General features: G+C 34.1%; 3 protein-coding genes and 1 long non-coding RNA gene across 7 annotated transcripts in view; 1 reads left to right on the top strand and 3 right to left on the bottom strand.

The window, feature by feature from the left end:
• Positions 1-8442, bottom strand: part of LOC113236015 — a 23307-nt gene extending 14865 nt beyond the window's left edge. Inside the window, exons 1-7 of one of the 3 annotated variants that reach the window (XM_026471943.1) lie at positions 8327-8442; positions 7951-8048; positions 7626-7811; positions 7232-7346; positions 2591-2663; positions 1450-1597; positions 500-635 (exon numbers count right to left, since the gene is read on the bottom strand). In XM_026471943.1, the coding sequence (XP_026327728.1) occupies positions 500-635; positions 1450-1597; positions 2591-2663; positions 7232-7346; positions 7626-7811; positions 7951-8048; positions 8327-8416 (846 nt within the window). In that variant the 5' untranslated portion in view covers positions 8417-8442. The remainder of the gene's footprint in view (positions 1-499; positions 636-1449; positions 1598-2590; positions 2664-7231; positions 7347-7625; positions 7812-7950; positions 8049-8326) is intronic. The other 2 variants (XM_026471944.1, XM_026471945.1) reach the window with 2 other exon arrangements.
• Positions 8443-9008: 566 nt separating this feature from the next.
• LOC113235787 (transmembrane protein 203-like) lies at positions 9009-10147 on the top strand. 2 transcript variants are annotated; one of them, XM_026471689.1, is made up of 3 exons: positions 9009-9172; positions 9249-9417; positions 9494-9749. In XM_026471689.1, exons 1-3 carry the CDS (start codon positions 9020-9022, stop codon positions 9604-9606), a joined length of 435 nt encoding a protein of 144 aa, XP_026327474.1. In that variant the 5' UTR covers positions 9009-9019; the 3' UTR covers positions 9607-9749. The 2 variants fall into 2 exon arrangements, with proteins under 2 accessions (XP_026327474.1, XP_026327475.1); XM_026471690.1 differs by lacking the exon at positions 9009-9172 and having other exon boundaries at positions 9294-9417; positions 9494-10147.
• Positions 10126-14233, bottom strand: LOC113235927. Its single transcript, XM_026471848.1, has 11 exons — positions 14137-14233; positions 13859-13985; positions 13152-13701; positions 12578-12910; positions 12390-12494; positions 11452-11550; positions 11116-11373; positions 10804-11043; positions 10558-10690; positions 10389-10475; positions 10126-10286 (listed from the first exon to the last, which is right to left on the bottom strand). The coding sequence occupies exons 1-11, from the start codon at positions 14231-14233 to the stop codon at positions 10126-10128; spliced, it is 2190 nt and encodes a 729-aa protein (XP_026327633.1).
• A 3991-nt stretch (positions 14234-18224) lies between these two features.
• On the bottom strand, positions 18225-18768 carry LOC113236062. The gene is made up of 3 exons (XR_003310907.1): positions 18619-18768; positions 18386-18514; positions 18225-18280 (listed from the first exon to the last, which is right to left on the bottom strand). It is a non-coding gene; the product is annotated as an uncharacterized LOC113236062 (long non-coding RNA).
• Between the last annotated feature and the right edge of the window lie 207 nt (positions 18769-18975).

Genomic DNA, 18975 nt, shown 5'->3' with positions numbered 1-18975 from the left:
CTAATTGTTATAACGAGTATAACAAAGTTTAAGGATTTAAGTCTTAAGTGTCAAGCTTGACGTGCTCTTGGCTGTGTACTTAACAAAAATTTTATGATAAATAAGGAGCATTGAAACAAAAACCGATAAGTCACATTTTGATTTATTCTTATTTTTCAATGCCGAACAGTAGTTTTTGTATGTGTCTCCCTGAATAAATTTATCCAACCTAAATCCTCCTTCAAAATACGTTTGTACAGGTCTGCTGAATACAATGCGACAAATCCATTCAAAGAGACTAGACAAAGTTAGAATCGAAATTTATCGGTTTATCTGACGATATAAATTATTTATATACGTGTAAATTTCACATAAATAGGTAAAAATAGAAACGGAAAATTAAAATTGTTTATACGGTGAGTTGCTTTTATTATGCGATTTAAAAAATGTTTACTGACTAATGCTACCATGAATGTTGGGTGGGATACATAAATAAAACATTAAAATTCATTTTCATTACCTTATGCATAAATGTAGCATGTACTGGTGGCAGCTCTAACACTTCTCTACGCGTCTGCAAAAGTGTCCTTCTCATATTTATCAATATCATATCGATTACCTTGTTACCATTCTCCGCTAAGCAATTGACCATGTCACTGAAAATAAAATATAACAAACTGTTAAATGACAAAATATAATGAAGTTAATACAATGTTGTTCGATGTTCATTTATTTTTGTGAAATTGCTCCACTAGTTTGTTATAATTATTAATACAAATATCAAACACTATGAAAAATTCCTTCGATCAGACAGGACTCGAACTTGCGTTTGTGCCATGCCAGGGCAACATTATTCGGCGATAATATTCAATACAATCAATAATACAATTTATGAAGCGACATCTCTTGTCAACCTCTGCAGGGCTAGCGCGTAAGGGCGCGACTTGCGCGAGAGCAACATATAGTGCGAGATATCTATGCGAGGACTGCTATTCTTGTATGTATTGTATCTCGCACTTTATATTATCACTCTTTATATTTTATGTCGCCCTCGCGCAAGTCGCAACCTGTCATACTAGCCCTAGAGGTAGTTGTAAAGTTTGAGTGAGAAAAACTTTCATAGATTTCTCACAGATAGGCCTAGGGCAAAAAACCCATTAAAACCAAAAACAAAAATATGTACCACACGAATAACAAGATTCGTAAGATATGCGGACTCGATCTGTACCTCAGTTGGTAGAGCGCTTCGAGTTCTATGAAGGAATTTTTCTGTGTTCGATCTTTGTATATTATCACATACATACATAATAATATAATTATCTTAGCTTATGTAGTAAAATACTATCAGCATACATGAGACGTGCGAGATAAATTTCCTATAAAAATAACAAAAAGCAACTTTTAGTTAAGAGACTAGACTTGTTTGGTAGAAGGTTAATGGCATATTCAAATGTAACGTTGTATGCTTACCTATAAGCCTCCATCAAACTGGGATTACAGCACATGACTTCTGACACACTAGTCGCTTGCCGGAGAACCTGAACCAGATGATGTTGAAGTTTCTGCCTTAATAGGGCATATAAAGGTAAAGATATAGCGGCAGTGAGCGGTAAGTCATCTGGAAAAAAAAACAGAACCAATTAGTGATCCCGTGGTAGAGAAAAATTGTTTTTGTGCTGTCTAACCAATGTTTGAAAATTTAAACTGTTCTTCCACAATGCCTAAACTCGCCTTAGATTTTTGCTTTAGATAGGTAGGTATTATGCCTTCAGGATGTTTTCTTCGTAAGCGACATAGAGTTTAATTTAACGAGTATAAATGCACAAATGGTACCTAATGGTTGTAACTATAACGAGATTTTGTTCCTACACCCAATAAATATGCATCAATTACATGAAAAGTTAATGTGAATAAAAAAAGATCTATGGTCTGGTACCTTAACCGTGAACTGACACGTAAGGACGCACCCTCACCGGGAGCATTCGCCTGTACTAATATAACAATCCAAGATGCGATTTCGTACATTACATTACAATACTACCTCACTGGCCGAAGAACATTTCGCCTGTAATGTAACATCCAAGATTCGATTTTGAGCATTACATTACAACACAGCGTCACTGACTGAGGAGCAAAATGTAAAAATATAATTCGATTTTGAGCATTCATAGGCACTCGCAGGCCTAACCTAACGTAACTCAAGCAAAGGCTTCAAAATATTTCCACTATATCTGCTGGAATCGCAGCCTTTCTATAATGTTGCAAATGGTATCATCACATCAAGCTGCGCATTTTAATGCTTAATGTAATGTTAATGTAAAGCTCGAATCTGAACTGACTGTTACATTACAGGCGAATACTCCCGGTGAGTGAAATGTTCAGAATTAACAGATGTGTTATAAATATTCATTGTTTACCAGCTTCAGTTTGAGATGGTTGCACTTGTTATCTAAATTGTATGTTACTTGCCACAGTTGTTAAGATAATGTATGTAATATTCAGTACCATTTGCATGTCACAATTTTAAAGGTATCAAATAAACTGTGACAAAAATTTGTGTTTGTAACTTTTTTATATTCATTGTGTTGTTATATATACAAATATTACAGACCTATGTGCTTAGCTAATTGCTCTGTTGTTATAAATTTATATCCTCCATTTTTTTGAGGGGAAGGCCATGATAACTGAAACAGAACAGATAGATAGCATAAGCTTCAAACAGGTGTCACAATTAAACGACAATTAAGACAACCTCAGTGGCTTAATGGTTTACATTGCAGGCGCTACACGCAAAATAGGCGTCAAATGGCGGCCATCAGCCTGATATACTCAGTACCAAGTACATGTGGGGGCGCTGGGTGCGGAGGTCCCGGGTCCGGAACCCGGTAGGAACAATTTGAGAAATGCACTTTTCTAAATTGGTTCTGGTTTGCGTGTTTTGGGATGTGCCCCAGAATTCCATTGCTCTGGTACTCATAGAACAGGGAACTTCCTAGTTTGAAACCAGCCAATTGGTGTAGTTCTCTGACACATTAAATTATATTAATTACAGTTTAATAAGAAATAACATTTTTTGACATGTTGTAAGTCATAACAAAGTTACATTGTAGAATGCCAAAACATTAAAATACAGAAAGTTAATGGTTATTTCCTACACTCTGCTTCCTATAACTAGTGTTGCCCAAAAGTAGTCTTGGTCTTGCAGTCTTGGTCTTGGTCTTGCAGTTTTGCAAGACCGAGACCACTTAATTGAAGCAAGACCAAGACCAAGAGTGACCCTGCAAGATTTGTGCAAGAACAAGACCGAGTCTGCGAGAGTATTGCGGTCTCTCAATTATGTCAAACGAGTGTTATGTCCTTACGAATTGTAGGTATGCCTAAAATTATAACCTACCAATATTGTCGTAAAATTGAAACTGTAATCGAGTACATATAGTAAACAGTGTTTGCAGTCAATATGATGCTTTATCTCTTTTATGCGAAAGAGCGCTAAATATTTGTTAATTTGCCGACAAAGACACCGCCCTCCGCGCCGCGCTTATAAGACGGTACGGCACGTGTCGCGCGCGGCACCTTTGACATCGCTCAAAGCGACCGCGTTTTTGTAAAAAGACGCCGAAATTCCAAAGAGTAAAATTAATTCAGAGGCGCTTGGATTGTAGTCAAACATCTTGGTTTGGTCATCGCGAAGGATCGATGGGTTATATTATTATAATTTACTATAGTTGTAATAATCGTAAATATTATTATAGTGATCTTATATTGGACTGTATAAATATTAAGTATACAGTTTATAGCACAAAACAAAACTACGTGTTATATGCGCTATTACCTACCTACTTACTTTATTTAATAACTTTTGTACATAAACAAATTATTTCATTGATTGAATACTAATTTCTACAGAATTCCATGTAAAAGGTTTACTACCTACTGTTTACTGTACTTGTGTATATTTTCAATCAAAAGAGGCATACAGTACACGTAATGATTTATGTACATTTTGGTAAAGTGCCTTGAATTGTTACGTAGGTACAACAACTTGCAAAAAAAAATCTTTTCTGTTTTTAATCTTCAAATGAATCATTATTTTTATCAAAGGTGCCGAATTTTTCTTTACCAATTTTTCGGCATGTGCCTATAAATAGGAAATTTTATATGAAATTAGTTTATTTGCAATTAAGCTTCGTTACGAGTCGGACCAGTAATTATTTTTGACATGAGCGACGAAGATTCTAGTCAGAGTAGTGAGAGTTGTGTTGCATCTAGGTGCTCTAAAAGCAAATTTGATGAGTATTTCGAAATAATTCCTGAATCTGAAATGGCTCTCTGCAAGTTGTGCCCAATTTCTAAAAAGAAAAAAGTTAAAATAAAAATGAAAAACAGAAACACTTCGGGTTTAAGGAAGCATCTACTGTCTTGTCACGAAAAGGAATCGCAAAAACTTATACCTATAAGAAAACCGACAACAATTAGAGATATTTCAAGTTTTTTTAATACCACTGGAAGAAGTGAACAGGTAAGATAATATTTAACATAATACCTCCTTAATATTTTTTATAATTTACATACTTATAGTTAGTGTCAATCGTTTTTTCATGAGAAGTAAACAAACCGATTAGATTGGAATTCTTAATACGATTTCTCTAGGCTATACCTACAAAGTTTGAGGAAATTAAAATTCAGTAAATATCTAACTTTTAGTAAGAAAATAGCTTTCTCTAGTTTCTAACCAATTTATTATTTTTGCGAAATGCACTTACTAAGGTACAATTTTAAAAAGCGAGATATGTTGTGTGTTAAATTAGAATTTAAATTATTTTTATAGGTACTAATCCAAGTCTTGTTTTTTGTTTGTGTATTTGGCGGCAATATTTTTTAAATAGAAACTTGTAAAAATAATCTTGTCACCAAAATTCAGGTACGTACTTATTTATTGAGTTAAGTTAGTAGGGCACATAATTAGATTGGTAGAAAAGTTTTGACAAGTTCGGCGGTCACCTCAACATGTTTTTTGCCTATTGAAGTTCTGGGTTTGATTACAAGTCAAGGCAATTTTTTGTTTGTTTAATATAGTTAAAAATTCAATGTAATTAGTAGGTTCGTAAGTAGGTAGTGTTTGTAAAATGTTATATTAAGTATTAACACGTTTTGTTATCTTGTTTCAGTCAGTATCTGAAAGCCATAGTGATTTTATGACAGTTACAGTTGACTGGATTGCCAAGAAATATCTTCCCTTCTCGTTTTTCGATGACGAAGATATGTACTAGATACAAAAATATTTTCAAATAATACGCCCAAATTTGGTATTTCCTAAGAGATCGACAGTTCGAAGGATAGTTCAAGAGCGGTTTGAAGTACTGCATACGCATGTTAAGAGTAGACTACAAAAATACTCATGTAAAATGTCATTCACTATTGATGGATGGACGTCAATTGCTGGTAGGAGTTACTATGGGGTCACTATTCATTATATAGATAATGAATGGAAGTATCGATCTCTTGTCCTGGATTTTATTCCATCGTGTGGTGGACATACAAGGATGGATATTGCAAGGATTTTCCACAAATGTCTATTGGAATATACCTTAGCTGATAAAATTCAGGGTATCACAGTCGACAACGCAACTGCAAATACCAAATACATGTATGAACATGGAAAACTACTGCCACATTTTGATTCGGATAATCAACATTTTCGATGCATTGCTCACATCTTGAACCTAGGCGTACAAGATTTATTGAATAACTTAGCGTTAAATACAACTGACAGTCAAGAACAAGAACAGCAGTGTGAAGACGAAGAAGAGCAAGTTGAAGAATATGTGCCAAATATTTCTGACTTAAGTACGGCTATTACAAAATTACGCAGTATTTGTAGTAAAATAAAAAGAAGTGAGATGTTGAAGAGGAAGTTCCAGTCGGCTTGTGAAACAGTTGGTATGCCAACAAATCTGAGTCTCATACTGGACTGTCCAACAAGATGGAATTCCACACATGGTATGATTGGATTATGTTTAAAACTAAAACCCGGCATTAACATATTATGCACTTCTGTGTTTGATTTGAGTAATTTTGTAATATCAGAAATTGATTAGAAAATACTCGAAAAAATATATAAGTTTTTGATAAACTTTAAACTTCTAACAACGAAACTTCGTGGAGAAAAATATGTAACATTACCGCTAGTGATTGTATCGTTCAATCTTCCGCTTGATAAAATTGAAGCTATGATAAAACAATTAGACGACAAACCTAATCGAACCAAAGTAGGTGAGAGGCTCATTTTGGCTTTCCAAGCCGCCCAAAATAAAATGCTTAAGCATTATATAGGATGACCAACTGGATTTACTGTACCACCTTAATTTTAGATCTAAGGCACAAATCTCAGACTTTCGATATGACACTATGGGGACAACAACTAAAATCTGAAAGCCTGCGTAAATTTGAAGAACTTGACAAGGAATATAAAAACCTACACGCAGTGCCTGGATCTCCAGGATTACCAAGACATGACAATGAAGTATGTGAATATGATGAAGACGAAGACGTAATCGATTTTAATAAATTGTATGCATGCCCCTCTACATCATCTGGATCTGGTATTCAACGCTTCAATAACAATGAGTTCGAGGATTATCTAAATAAACCGAGGGCCGCAAGTTCGGAAGACATCCCACAGTGGTGGAGGACGCATGAATCGGAGTATCCGATTATATCCAAGATGGCCCGGGATTTTCTTTTAATACCGGCAACTTCAGTGCCTGCTGAGAGATTATTCTCTAAAGCCTCTTTAGTTATTAGAAAACATAGAAATAGGTTAAGTGACGAGTCAGCCAGATGGTTACTTTGTATAAATAGTTGGTCTAAATAATTAATAAAGCAAAAGATTCGTTTTTATGCTCTATTTTTACCCCAGACCCTCATTGTAGATAAACCTGCGGATTACGATACCTGCACCCGTATATTTTCATTTTTACGAGTTATAAGTAACAATAGGTAATTGCAAGACTTGCGAGACTCTTGCAACAAGACCAAGACCAATACCAGGTTTACCGACGCAAGACCAAGACCAAGACTGGGGTTAGTCTCGTCTTGGTCTTGCTTTGGGCAACACTACCTATAACTATGCAGTAGGCTTACATTTATACACAGTCTCACCTGATGGCAAATGAAGAAAAGTACATATTAGCCTAAGAATAACAAAAACTGAGCTGTTTTTACAATACAATAATACAATTGAAACTCTTACCTTAACAACAACCTCATCGTGTAAGAACTCCATTTCAGGATTGATAAAGGAGAATGCATCATCTTTCAGCACTAAACCCACATTCACATCTGCAGTCACATTAGACAGTGATATTCTATAAACATATATTTCTACTTACTTATTGTACTAAAGACAAATACAACGAAATCTACTTTTCTTCTATAAAAAACATTAACCAGTGTTACATTACCAAAGTCATCATATTGTCTATTATTTTAATCGACCCTGCGCAAAAATCATAATAACTAACTCCTTTTATTATTACCTACCTCATTTTATTGCCTGTATTTGTACAGACCTATTAAGGAAAAACATTATTGCATATGAAACTTCTTTCATGTTTTCAAAACATATATATGTACAGTATACTCACAAAACATGGCCCTCTGACATAACAGGTATCAAGTTGTACAGATTTTCATTAAATGCACTGTAGATTCCTTTTACATTTACCTCACCCAATGAACATTTTAGCGAAAGACTCATAGACTTTAAGTCTAGGGATAAAGACTGCATGTGAAATGTTGGAGACCTTACTAGCTCTAGTTTTGATAAATTCCTGAAAATGTAAATTTCGTCAAAAGCCGTTCTGTGTGGAAGATTATTAGAAATTTTCTACAGCTAACCATTAAAAGTTAATTCTCTGTATTAAAAAAAAATGAATATAATGTATTGAAAGATTTACAAAAGATTCTTACACTTGTGTGTTTTTAGCAAAATAAGAAGTATCTTCCAAAAAAGCTGGTTTTATCTGTTCACCATTTTTTGTTTGCTGTAAAGCAACATTTGTAAAACTCTGCAATCAAACATAACATAGACGTAAAAAAAAGCCATAACACTGACAAAATCTTAAAAAAATAGACTTGATCATGTTTTATGGCAGTTACACACTAATGCTTACGTGTTAATTAGGAACTAACAATATATATATGTTAATAAATATTATATCATTTTTTTTAATCCTAAAAGTAGATATTGAAACTGTGGTGATCGGATGTGAAATTAAAATTTATATAATTACATGGCTATATGTGAGAATCGGATAAAGCAAATAAACAAAGAACAAATATTTACCCTTTTGATAACGTTTTGTAAGTCTGGTTGCACTTTCGTCAGGAGTTCATCAAGTTCTTGTTCAATATCCAAATTTTCTTTTTCAGACATTTTTGTAAAACCATCACCACCAAAACAGTATTATCACAAAAATTTAAATGCCAACACGATAAAACTTAATTTACTGCTCAAATTGAAACATATTGCAATCAACACTCAAAATACACGGAAAGTGAATTGCTACTCTTTGGAGGTGAATGTTGTGTTGTCATTTGTCAGCTGTATGTCACTTATAGACGGTAGGTAAATTATGAAAATATCTTTGAAAACTTTTAAATGAAATTATTCAGAAAACCAAAATACTCTGTCGTATGAATTAAATACGCAAAAACATTGATAGAAACATTTAAATAAATGCAAATAAACGAAACATTTTTTACATTGCTCTTCTTCTTCTTTTAAATGTTATGGCTCCATTGAAATAATCAATGATTTTGCCAATGTCAAGTAAAAATAACTATGTACGGTAGTTTAATATTATTGTAAAAATTATACAAAAAAAATGGCGATTTCGCCAATGTCCTTTAAAAATATTTAACACGGTTAGGTAACAACGACTTTCAGAACACATCTAAAATGACAGCTGACGTCATTGTCAAAGTGACAGTGACGTTGTCCCACGATTCTACGCTTTCGTTCGCCGTTCGTTCGACAATGGCAGATGAAAGTACTTCTAAAAAGAGACAAGATCCTAAGAAAAAACCTAAACGTTTCCCAAATAAGAACTATGCAGTTAAAAAACGTTTACCAATTCGACCGGTCGACGGAGAAAATGTAATATTCATTACGAAAAAAACAAGCTTCAAGGTAAAAGCAAACTGCATTTTCAATTTCCATGTGCTTATCGTCGATTTTAGCACTTCATTGTTTATCCATATTTTAGGCCCAACTAGACAAGTGTTGCGATCTCCTAACCAAAGGAGAGAAAGAAATAATATTACATGGTCTGGGTGCGGCCATACAGAGGTGTTGTAACTTGGCTCTACAGCTTGAAACGTTGTTTGCTGGAACCTGCCAAATAGAAGTTAATACTGGTACTGTAGACGTAATCGGTAAGCATTAGTACCATGCATGTCCAACCGTAAGTACGCTTTGACCAAAATCACTTAAATATATTTTAAAATGCAGATGATTTGGAGCCATTGACGGATGATTTGGATTATGGTGCACAAATAAGGCACTCGTCTTCCATTCACATACGTGTGTTCAGGACTGCAATGCTTGGCGCTAACCAACAATAATCAACATGTTCTTCACATTGACCGAAATTGTGCAGTGGATTGGACTGACAGTGTTTGAAATATGGGTAAACCTGATAACAATTACTATATTTACAGTGCTCTTAGCTCTGAAGATAGATGGTAAAGTGAATAGTGCGTGGTGGACTATATTTGCACCATTATTTGTAAGTGATGCAATGAATTCATACTTTTGTTGTATTGTATGTATAAGAATGAATTTAGAGAGTTCTTACAAAGCTTCCTTATACAGAGCATCATGGAGTGCTATATTTCTAGGTCTTACTTTTGTATTTAAGTTCTTATTGTGCCGGAAATTGCAAGGAGATTCTGCTATAGAGTATAGTGAAGTTTTTGCACCTTTGTTCATTTTATTGCAATTAATTGCTGTGAGAGCCTGTCAGTTACATCAATAGGAATAGTATACACTTTTATATTATTTAAAATAAATACTGTTAAAATAAATTGTAATTATATTCAATTAAGAAACAAGGAAAACATATGTTAATTAAAAAATACATCTTAACGAAAGAAGCTAAATATCCCACCTTCCTTCTTGTTTTTCTTGTCTTCACTGCGGAAATTGAAACAGAAATTATTTTCTTGATTCTGTTTGCTGCTCTCAGGATTATTTCCTGATTGTGCATTTTGCTTAAAAAATGATAATCCAGCCTTTCTGAAGCCTGAACAGATAAATTGATGTCTTCAATTAAATGACTCAATAAATTTTAACAATGATGATGGTATTAAAACAGAATTCAAAAATTCATATTGCACCTACTGACCTGACAAGAAGTTTGGTACTTCCTGGGATCCAACTTCAACATTATCTGCACTTGTATCTGCTTTAGGAGACAAAAGCAAACTGCTATCTGTAATTTTTAAATCACAGTTTATATCTATCAAGTGAAAAGATGTAACTATGAAACAGACTAAATGAGAATATAACCTTACCAAGACCAGTGGGAAACTCAGAATCACCCTCTTCATAACCAGTGGTGCTCATAGAGATATCTAGGCAATCAGGGATTCCATGAGGCCCATGAGTAAATAACAGGCCTGCTACAGGCTTTTCTATTTTATTTACCTAAAAAATCAAACTTGTGATCAACCGGTCTGTACCAAAAATTACTTTATTGAACATGCAAGTTACTTATAAGTAGCAATTAATTAATTTTATAAACTTTAAAAATATCAAACAATTTTTTTATGAACCTCAAGATTTAAAGCACCATTATCAACTTCCATGTTTTCCATATTTTCTTCCCCTGGTATACTTTCATAATGTTGAGCTTGTGGTTTATCTTTTGGAGAAGTTCCCTTAGAGGCTAATTTATTAACCTCGCCGTCATTATTTTCCGTTACAAGTTGATCATCAGTTTCAACATATTTTGTATTGCTTTCAAAGAATTTGGATGTTACTAATTTGTCACCGGTTTTCTATAAACCATAATTTATTAATAAAATAATATGTAGCACATCAGGACATAAACCATTAATTGAAATTTTTACCCTCTGCAGCATCATCATATTTTTCCCATAAACAAATTGTGGTGATAAATCCAAATTGTGCTTCTTCAATATCATGTTTTTGATTGAGGAAAAGTTATCATCTCCCTCAATAGTCAAGTCTAATTGGCTACTAATAGTATCATTTGTTTGATTCCCATTATTATCAGAAGTAATTTCATTTTCAATTGCACCTGTGACTTCAACAGACAATGGAATATCAAATGAAACCTTTTTCTTTATTACATCCTCCTGTGAACTCTTAAAATTATTCACTGGTTTTAGTAACTTTTCCATAACTATGTAAATACATAATTATACAAACCATTTGGGTATTACCTTTACTTGAGAGATATTTCCATTCTTTGATGATGACTCTTCCATCGACACATGAACAATGACATCCACTTCTTGCTGGTATCCACCAAGACCCTGGTCCTAATAACAAACTTAAATTAGGAAATATTGGAATGAAATAATTTATTTGACAAGGAATACTACAATGAATACTCAAATTAAAAATAATAATGAACAAAAACACACGCCAAATGGATCTATGACTCAGCTACAGAGGACAATGAAGGACATGGTCCTCGCTAATATTCTGCCATGGCCCTTTATGATCAGGAACACACATAAATATTTATAATTAATCACATACACACAGGCATAAGATTACACTAATAATAAAAATGAAAAATACAATTATATTTCCAAATTATTAAAAAATTGTATCAAGGCACGAATAATAAGAGGCCTGCATCCCGTGATTGCTTGTCAAATAGTCATTGTGAGCATTTGCGTTTGAATTACCGTAACGATAAAGACTCTGGTTATATACTCGATGCCGCCGCTCTTACAGGAGGTGCGTCATTCCAAATTTTAAATGAGGCATATTTGAAGCAACCACGCTTATAGCGAGTGACATAATGTGCTTCCTAATCATGACACCTCTGTCGCGCAGTCCCTCAGCATGCTTTTGCGTTACAAGCTTATTGCGTAGATACATAGGCATGCGCTTTTTAAATAAAGAATGTAAAAACACGCATATCTAACACTACGTGAGTTACGCATGCTGAGGATCTGATTAAAGATGAGGTGTGATGTGATCTCTCCTTGGCATTGCATGACAATAACGTACACATGCATTCTGCACCCTCTGAATGGACATTATTATTTTTTTAAACAGACAAGGTCCATAAACTATATCGCAATATCTTAGGTAATAATCACGTCACGATATGATTTAAAACATGAAGCTACTCTAGAAACAAAACCTGGGTTAGGTCCAAAAATCGTGAAGGTGGTATTAGAACATTTTCATCATTTGTATTAGTTATATCGACTTCTTCTATCTCTTCACTTTCCAAAGGAGTGACTACCTGCGAATATGTTTTAAACATAATTAGTTAATACTTTATTATTATTCTACATCACATAAAAGTTTTGTTTATTATTTATTTGCCTTAGATGGTTTAGGTTGTGAATTGTTTCTGTTATTATCTGCAGCAATAACGTCGACGTCTTGACACTTATTCATATTTACTTTTGATATTATTTCATAGGTTTCTTGATCATCAAGCTTCACGTCTTCCAGGATGTTTATCAGTTTCCTTTTTGAAAAATCCTCCGGTTTTGGGTTCGGCTTACCATCAACATTTTCATTGCTTTTAGTAAAGTAACAAGACACGTAATTATTGATTAAGTCATCATCTTTTCCTTGTTTAATAGGATTTCTGTCCATTTCGTTAGCCGACATAGTCCTCTTCGGAGCAACTTGAAAACCGTCGTTGTTGATCTAAGAACAACAACAACAATGAGAATTCAAGCAAACTAAGGTAAGAGTTTTTGTAGTATTTGTGTGCTGTAAAAGTATTATACTTTACATCTAATTTTACACTTGTAATGTCAAGCTCGAAGGTCGGAAGTTGCAATCTCGGCATCTGCAAAAATATTTATTTTTAATTCATACAAGAAGTCAGCAAATCCCTTTGAATTAACCAACTACCATATACTCTATATACCATACACGTACATACCATGAAAGTGTCGTCTTCATACTTTTTTACTTTAACCCAATTTTCAACCTTGTTATTGTCTTCATACTGTTGTAAATTCAGTCTATCCATTGTTCCAACAAGAATTTTGTTATTATTGGTTTCTTGCTCCTTTACTATGGAGTCTATTTGTATCGTTAAGTCTCTTTCTTCAATTGATTTCTCTTTTATAATCTTTATAGCAAGAGGCATTTCGTGAACAATGAATTCAACAAATTGTATTATTTGTTCCCTGTCTTTATTTACTAACTCGGCTTTCTTTATTTCTAATTCTGTAGTAAGAACGTTCCTTTCTTCTTCAAGGGATTTAATGTCAACTTGAACAGCCTCTAACTTTTTCGTAGTTTGCATTAATTTTTGAACACTAGATATGCTTTCATACCTCTTTTTACATTCAACCCAAAGGTTTTCATACTTCTTTTCTGCGTTTCTCATTCGCTCGGCAAGTCTCATGTTATTTTCTTTAGCCAATAATAGCTCTCTTTTAATTTCAGTGTTTGCTGATGTAATGGCGTTTTGTGTTGTAATCAAACTGAAAATTATTATGTTTTATAATAGCCTTAACGCCCTAGAGAATGGCTTTTATTCTAAACTGATATATGGCTCCTCAACCTTACGGAATGATTCTTAGATAGATAAATACGTAACTCTACCTAATAGGTACTTACTTAGTATACTCGTCTACCTACTTTTTAATCTCGTGTTCAGCATTTCGTACTTCAGCTTGTAATATCAAGTTACCGTTCTTCTGAAAGTTGCATACTTCTTTCCTTCGCTCGATCTCAGCCTTAAGTTTGTTCGATAAATCTTCTTGAGCTGAAAGGTTTGGTCTTATAATTTTTTTTTGTGTTAGTTAATATAAACTAATAGGTACATACACATTTTGCAAATTACCTGTTTCATTCCTTTATTAATCTACTCTTTGCAGTGCATGAAAAAATATTTTTAAAATTTTATCGGCACTTACCTTTGATACACTGCTTCGCATATGTTAATTTTACTTCAGATTCATCTATTTCACTAGTGACTCTTGCCAACGTTTGAAACTCGTTTGAAGTGGACATTTTTTAAATTTGGGTACCTGTTTTACTGGCGTTTTCAATTTTTCTTCAAGTTTATAAAAGTGGCGGGAAAATAGTAATTTGTTTAATGTATTTATGGACACTGATTTATAGTTTTCAGCCTCTTTTCCAGAATGAAAAAATAGGACTAGAAAAATTTTTAATTATTAAAAAAAAAATTTGGTAGTTATCGTGATCACCCAGAAGACATCCATTGCTGAACACTAAGGCTGAACATATTCTTTCTCTATAAAGTGCCACGAAAACAAAACCCGCATCTAATAGCTCCCACAACCTTAATTGACCTATTTCATTTTGAGAGCTGTCGGTCGTGCGTGTTTGTTCTTTCATGTTGTATGTAATATCATTGTATCTCGTAAAAGTACCTATTTTTGTTGTAATTCTGCACAATTGTGCTTCTTATTATTTATACGTTTAAAATATCGTAGAGCTTTCAATGGATTTTATTATCGTTTTTTAGCACACTGGAATAAGCCAAAACACAGTGCATGCTCTATAACAAAATACATACAATTTGTTACAGAACGACGTTATTTTTAACCAACTTTAAAAAATTCATTCATAAAAAAGAAAAGGTTCTCAATTCGTCAGTTTATTTTTGTGTATGTACACGATACCTCCGACATTTGTGAACCGAATTCGATTATTATTTCTTGTGTACCTCAAAAGTATCCCATTCGAGTTTGAAAATATTCCATCTCTAAGGGTAGTAAATTAGGGGATGAATCTAGTTATTAATTTTCACCCTCTTTAATCCTTTAACCGATTTGAAATAACTTTAGCACATTGATATAATTTCAATGGAAAGAAAATGTTATAGTTACCTAGAGCTGATCTGATGATGAAAATTGCAGACAGATGAGAGGAAGAGGAAACGGAAGACTTACATCAGTTATCGTTGAGGAGACCGTTAAGCGGTAACGAATACAGATGAAACGACTATCCGGTATCCGGCCTATTTTTACTATCCGGTCCGATACCGGATAGTAGAACAATATACGACAGGATAACGAAAGTTTAAAACTGACAAAAATCACAATGAATACGCCAAATTAATTCATTTATTGATTAAAGAGGATAGGTAGTACTTAGTAATAGGATAAACCGCAAGTACAGGATCGTTGACAATCTGTTTATTACTTGTAACTAAAATAACTATTTATTTTATTTATGTATTCATTCACGCAAAACCAACAGCCTCTTACATTTAATAAAAACAAGAAACATAAACGTAAAGCCACTTGCATTTTACCACCTATAGCTTCAGACAAATCATACAGGATCATTAAACAAACGAACAATAAACAGTATTTCTTAACAACATGCACCCATGAATGTAACAACCCAATACCTGCGCTAATCAGAAATTATTCAATAAAGTTAGGCAAATAGAATGCCCGTTTACGCTTTAGCGCATCAAAATTGTAATTGAATATATGAACTTCCAGGTCATGATTACTCAGCACACTATCTAAGCTCTTGCTAGCTCTACGTAGAAAACTGTTTTGTCTATAGTTAGTCCTCGCTAAGGAACTACAATAGGGTGATAGTGTCTTATAAAACGGGTAAGTGCAATATAAGTACATTACCATTTATGATGTTTAGAATAACACGCTATATCAAAGATTTTTCGGCATTTTCAAAGAAAGGTAAATAACGTTATCTATAAATTTACTACTCAAATTTCAATAAAGGCTAATTATGGTGGATGAAGTCCAGTTTTTCTTTTAGTAGTAAAAGTCGGTTTTTGGGTAAAAGTACAGATTTTGACTATCAACTTTTACAAACTTTGTTAAGTTTGAAGTACCTACTACTTGTTATCGCCTGACGACCAATAGACAAATATCCGGCCTAGGGGCTCGCCATATATCTGGTATTTCCGGATATTATCCGGATATTTGGTGGGAACCAAATCACTATCCGTTTCATTTCTAGTAACGAACGCAGCGAAAGCGGAAAAGCAAACTTTCAAGGCCGGTTTGCTTTTGTAAAAAGTTGACAATTATCTAAGGGTCGCCTCAAATTGCGGCAGCCAGGTGAACGCGACGACGCTGCGATGTATTAAAATCAGTAAGGCAACATAAACTTTATCTTCCACCAGGGGGCCAATCGCGCTAATTGTCAAAGGTTTAACCAAAACCTTCAACCTCGCCAATCTGACACGTTGTGTACATTTCGTATCGCGCTAACTGTCAAAACAAAAACCTAAGCCAAAACTTAGACGTGTGACACGTAACGCACATTTGGTATCGCGCTAATTGTCAAAGGTAAAACCAAAACCTGAAATGTTGCAAATTGGTATCGCGCTAAATATTTTGACGTTTTAACCTCACATGTAACCTTGGGGGAATAGATTAACCTTTGCAAGGTCAAGGTTTGTGTGGCAGTTAATGGAGAGTAACTTTTCACTACGTTTATCGTATATAAAAGATGTTCCACGGTTACTTAAATGTTTTGGAAAGTGTTTATGAGGTGGATGTGGCCTAAGAAAGGGCTTTAAATAAAAGAAAAGCATAAAAAGACGATCACATTTAACATGTCTGAGGAGAAATTCCGCAAACGATATACCATTTGTCCACGGAATTGGTGGAAGAACTATGCCTACATATTCTCGTTAAAGGACGGTCTGTTGCATTGGATGTGGAGACAAAGGTAAGAGTTAAGTGGAATCCGATAGTTCTCAGTTTTGCATAATAACCAAAATGTCTATGCTGTGTAAATCATTATTAATTTTGTTACAGATTTTAATAGCTCGTATTGTTTTTACGACTGGGGCGTACCTGTGACCCTCATTGGCAAGTGCTTATCACCCTTTCCCAAGCCAGTGTCAGAAAGGCACAAGCGGTAGCTGCTTCAAATAAACCAGTTATTATGAATAAATATGCAGCTTTCCTAAAAGGCATGCCGAAAGAGATGGTATTAAAAGGCGGTGAGAAAATAAGCTTTACAATGTACATCATATTTATTAGTTCTTGTCTTATTTCCTGTTATTATTATCAAATAAAAATGACAGATATAGGTAAAATATGTATAGTTGTATAAAAATATATTACAAGGTTACAATTTATCTCTTTTAACACTTGACTTTATACAACATATCGTCCCCTTACAGTGAAGCCTCACATATGCATTTTCAGTTTGTTTTTACTGATTTTTGTTGAATAAAAATTAATAATGTAATAATATAGTATCTAAAAGAGGTATAATTTAAGTAATTAAAATGCTAACTACACACATTATTGCATTTACTATACTTCACACCATATTTTTATCTTCATCCTAAAAAATTACATAGAAATATGTGGTATTCATTCTAAGATGACGATGTATACCTATTGTAATTGTTTATTATCTTAATATCTAAATTGATGTATACTTTTAAGAGGTTGAAATAAAAAAAAGAGTGTATTTTTAGTTTATTTATTGCCTCAATCTACCCCAAATCATCCTTCATTTCCAGAGCGAGCTTGCTTTTGATTCTTCAAAGAAGTCTGAAACAAAAATATGTATATAGTAAGATTGGAGACCTAAATTTAAGACTGTGCCATACCTCTCATGAGAGTAGTGACAGATAAAGCAGGATGGGTATTTATATACATACAGTATGAAGCCAACATAAAGGCCAGAATGTTTAGGGGCCTTTTCAAAATACATTTAAAAAAATGTTTATATCACTGTGGAAATATAAAGGGGACAAAAGTCTACAGATTAGACCTTCGTTCCTTACGCTCTTTCAGATTTCCACAATTGAACATATCATCAGCAGGAATTAAGAAAACATGTTGAAAACAAACCTGTCATTCTTGTTAAATAGTCTATCAAAAAGGTTAACTGCAGGCACCAACTCGGTAATTGCTTTGCAAATGGCAGCTACGGATTGGGCATGCAGATCATCTGCTTTGGCAGAAATAATAGCTGCCTCAGCCTGCACCCTGCCAGCATTCACTTGCTGCAAGAATGCTTCGCATGCTCGCTGCTCCTCAATGCATAAGAATTCTACCCGGCTCTGCTCCAACGCTCATCAGCTCGCTGTCAACGAAATAATAGATGTGATGGAATAAAGAGTGGGAAAGAATTTGCTCAAATTGAAAGTTACTTTGTTTTTTAATTAATAATAAAGAGTGAGAAAGTTACTTTGTTATTGAATTGTATGTTTGAAGTTATTTTGTGCTAGAGTTGGTGTCCTTTAGGAAGGTTGGTAGGGCCTCTGCCGCAGTCGACGTGGGCGTAGATTCTCACCCTGCTTTTCATACCATTCCATACCTGAATAACAATAATAACATTGCATATTATAGTGATATGAGTTCTGGTACAATAACGGTGAGTGATCCACTCACTGTATCCTATTACCTCGCATTATAGCTCACCTTTTGGGATCTATTGCGGGGCCACAAAATAGCCACACACTCGCACCAAAGGCGTGCTGATAACACGCGCGAACAACGCCGAGCGAAGTCATTCTCAAGCCAAATCTCTGTGCGATTCGAACTCCAGCAAAGATGGAGCTGGCTTACAGTGGTCGCTCGCCGTCCGACCGCATCCACACTGGCTGAAATACGAGCATCATTATTAATTCTACATTGCTAACATTTCGAAATTAATAGTAGTTAGCGTACCTATTTGATTGTATAAAAAGATACTATTTTATTAAATAGAATATTAAAAAAGGAAAACAATGTGTAGGTACTTGCCTCTGCGTGTTTTATCTACAACAACAACACACT

This window comes from Hyposmocoma kahamanoa, unplaced genomic scaffold (assembly GCF_003589595.1).
Source record: "Hyposmocoma kahamanoa isolate Upper Pololo Valley unplaced genomic scaffold, ASM358959v1 88, whole genome shotgun sequence".
In the NCBI taxonomy this organism is placed as follows: domain Eukaryota; kingdom Metazoa; phylum Arthropoda; class Insecta; order Lepidoptera; family Cosmopterigidae; genus Hyposmocoma; species Hyposmocoma kahamanoa.
Note: the sequence above shows the minus strand (reverse complement) of the source record. Positions and strands in the feature narration are given on the sequence as shown.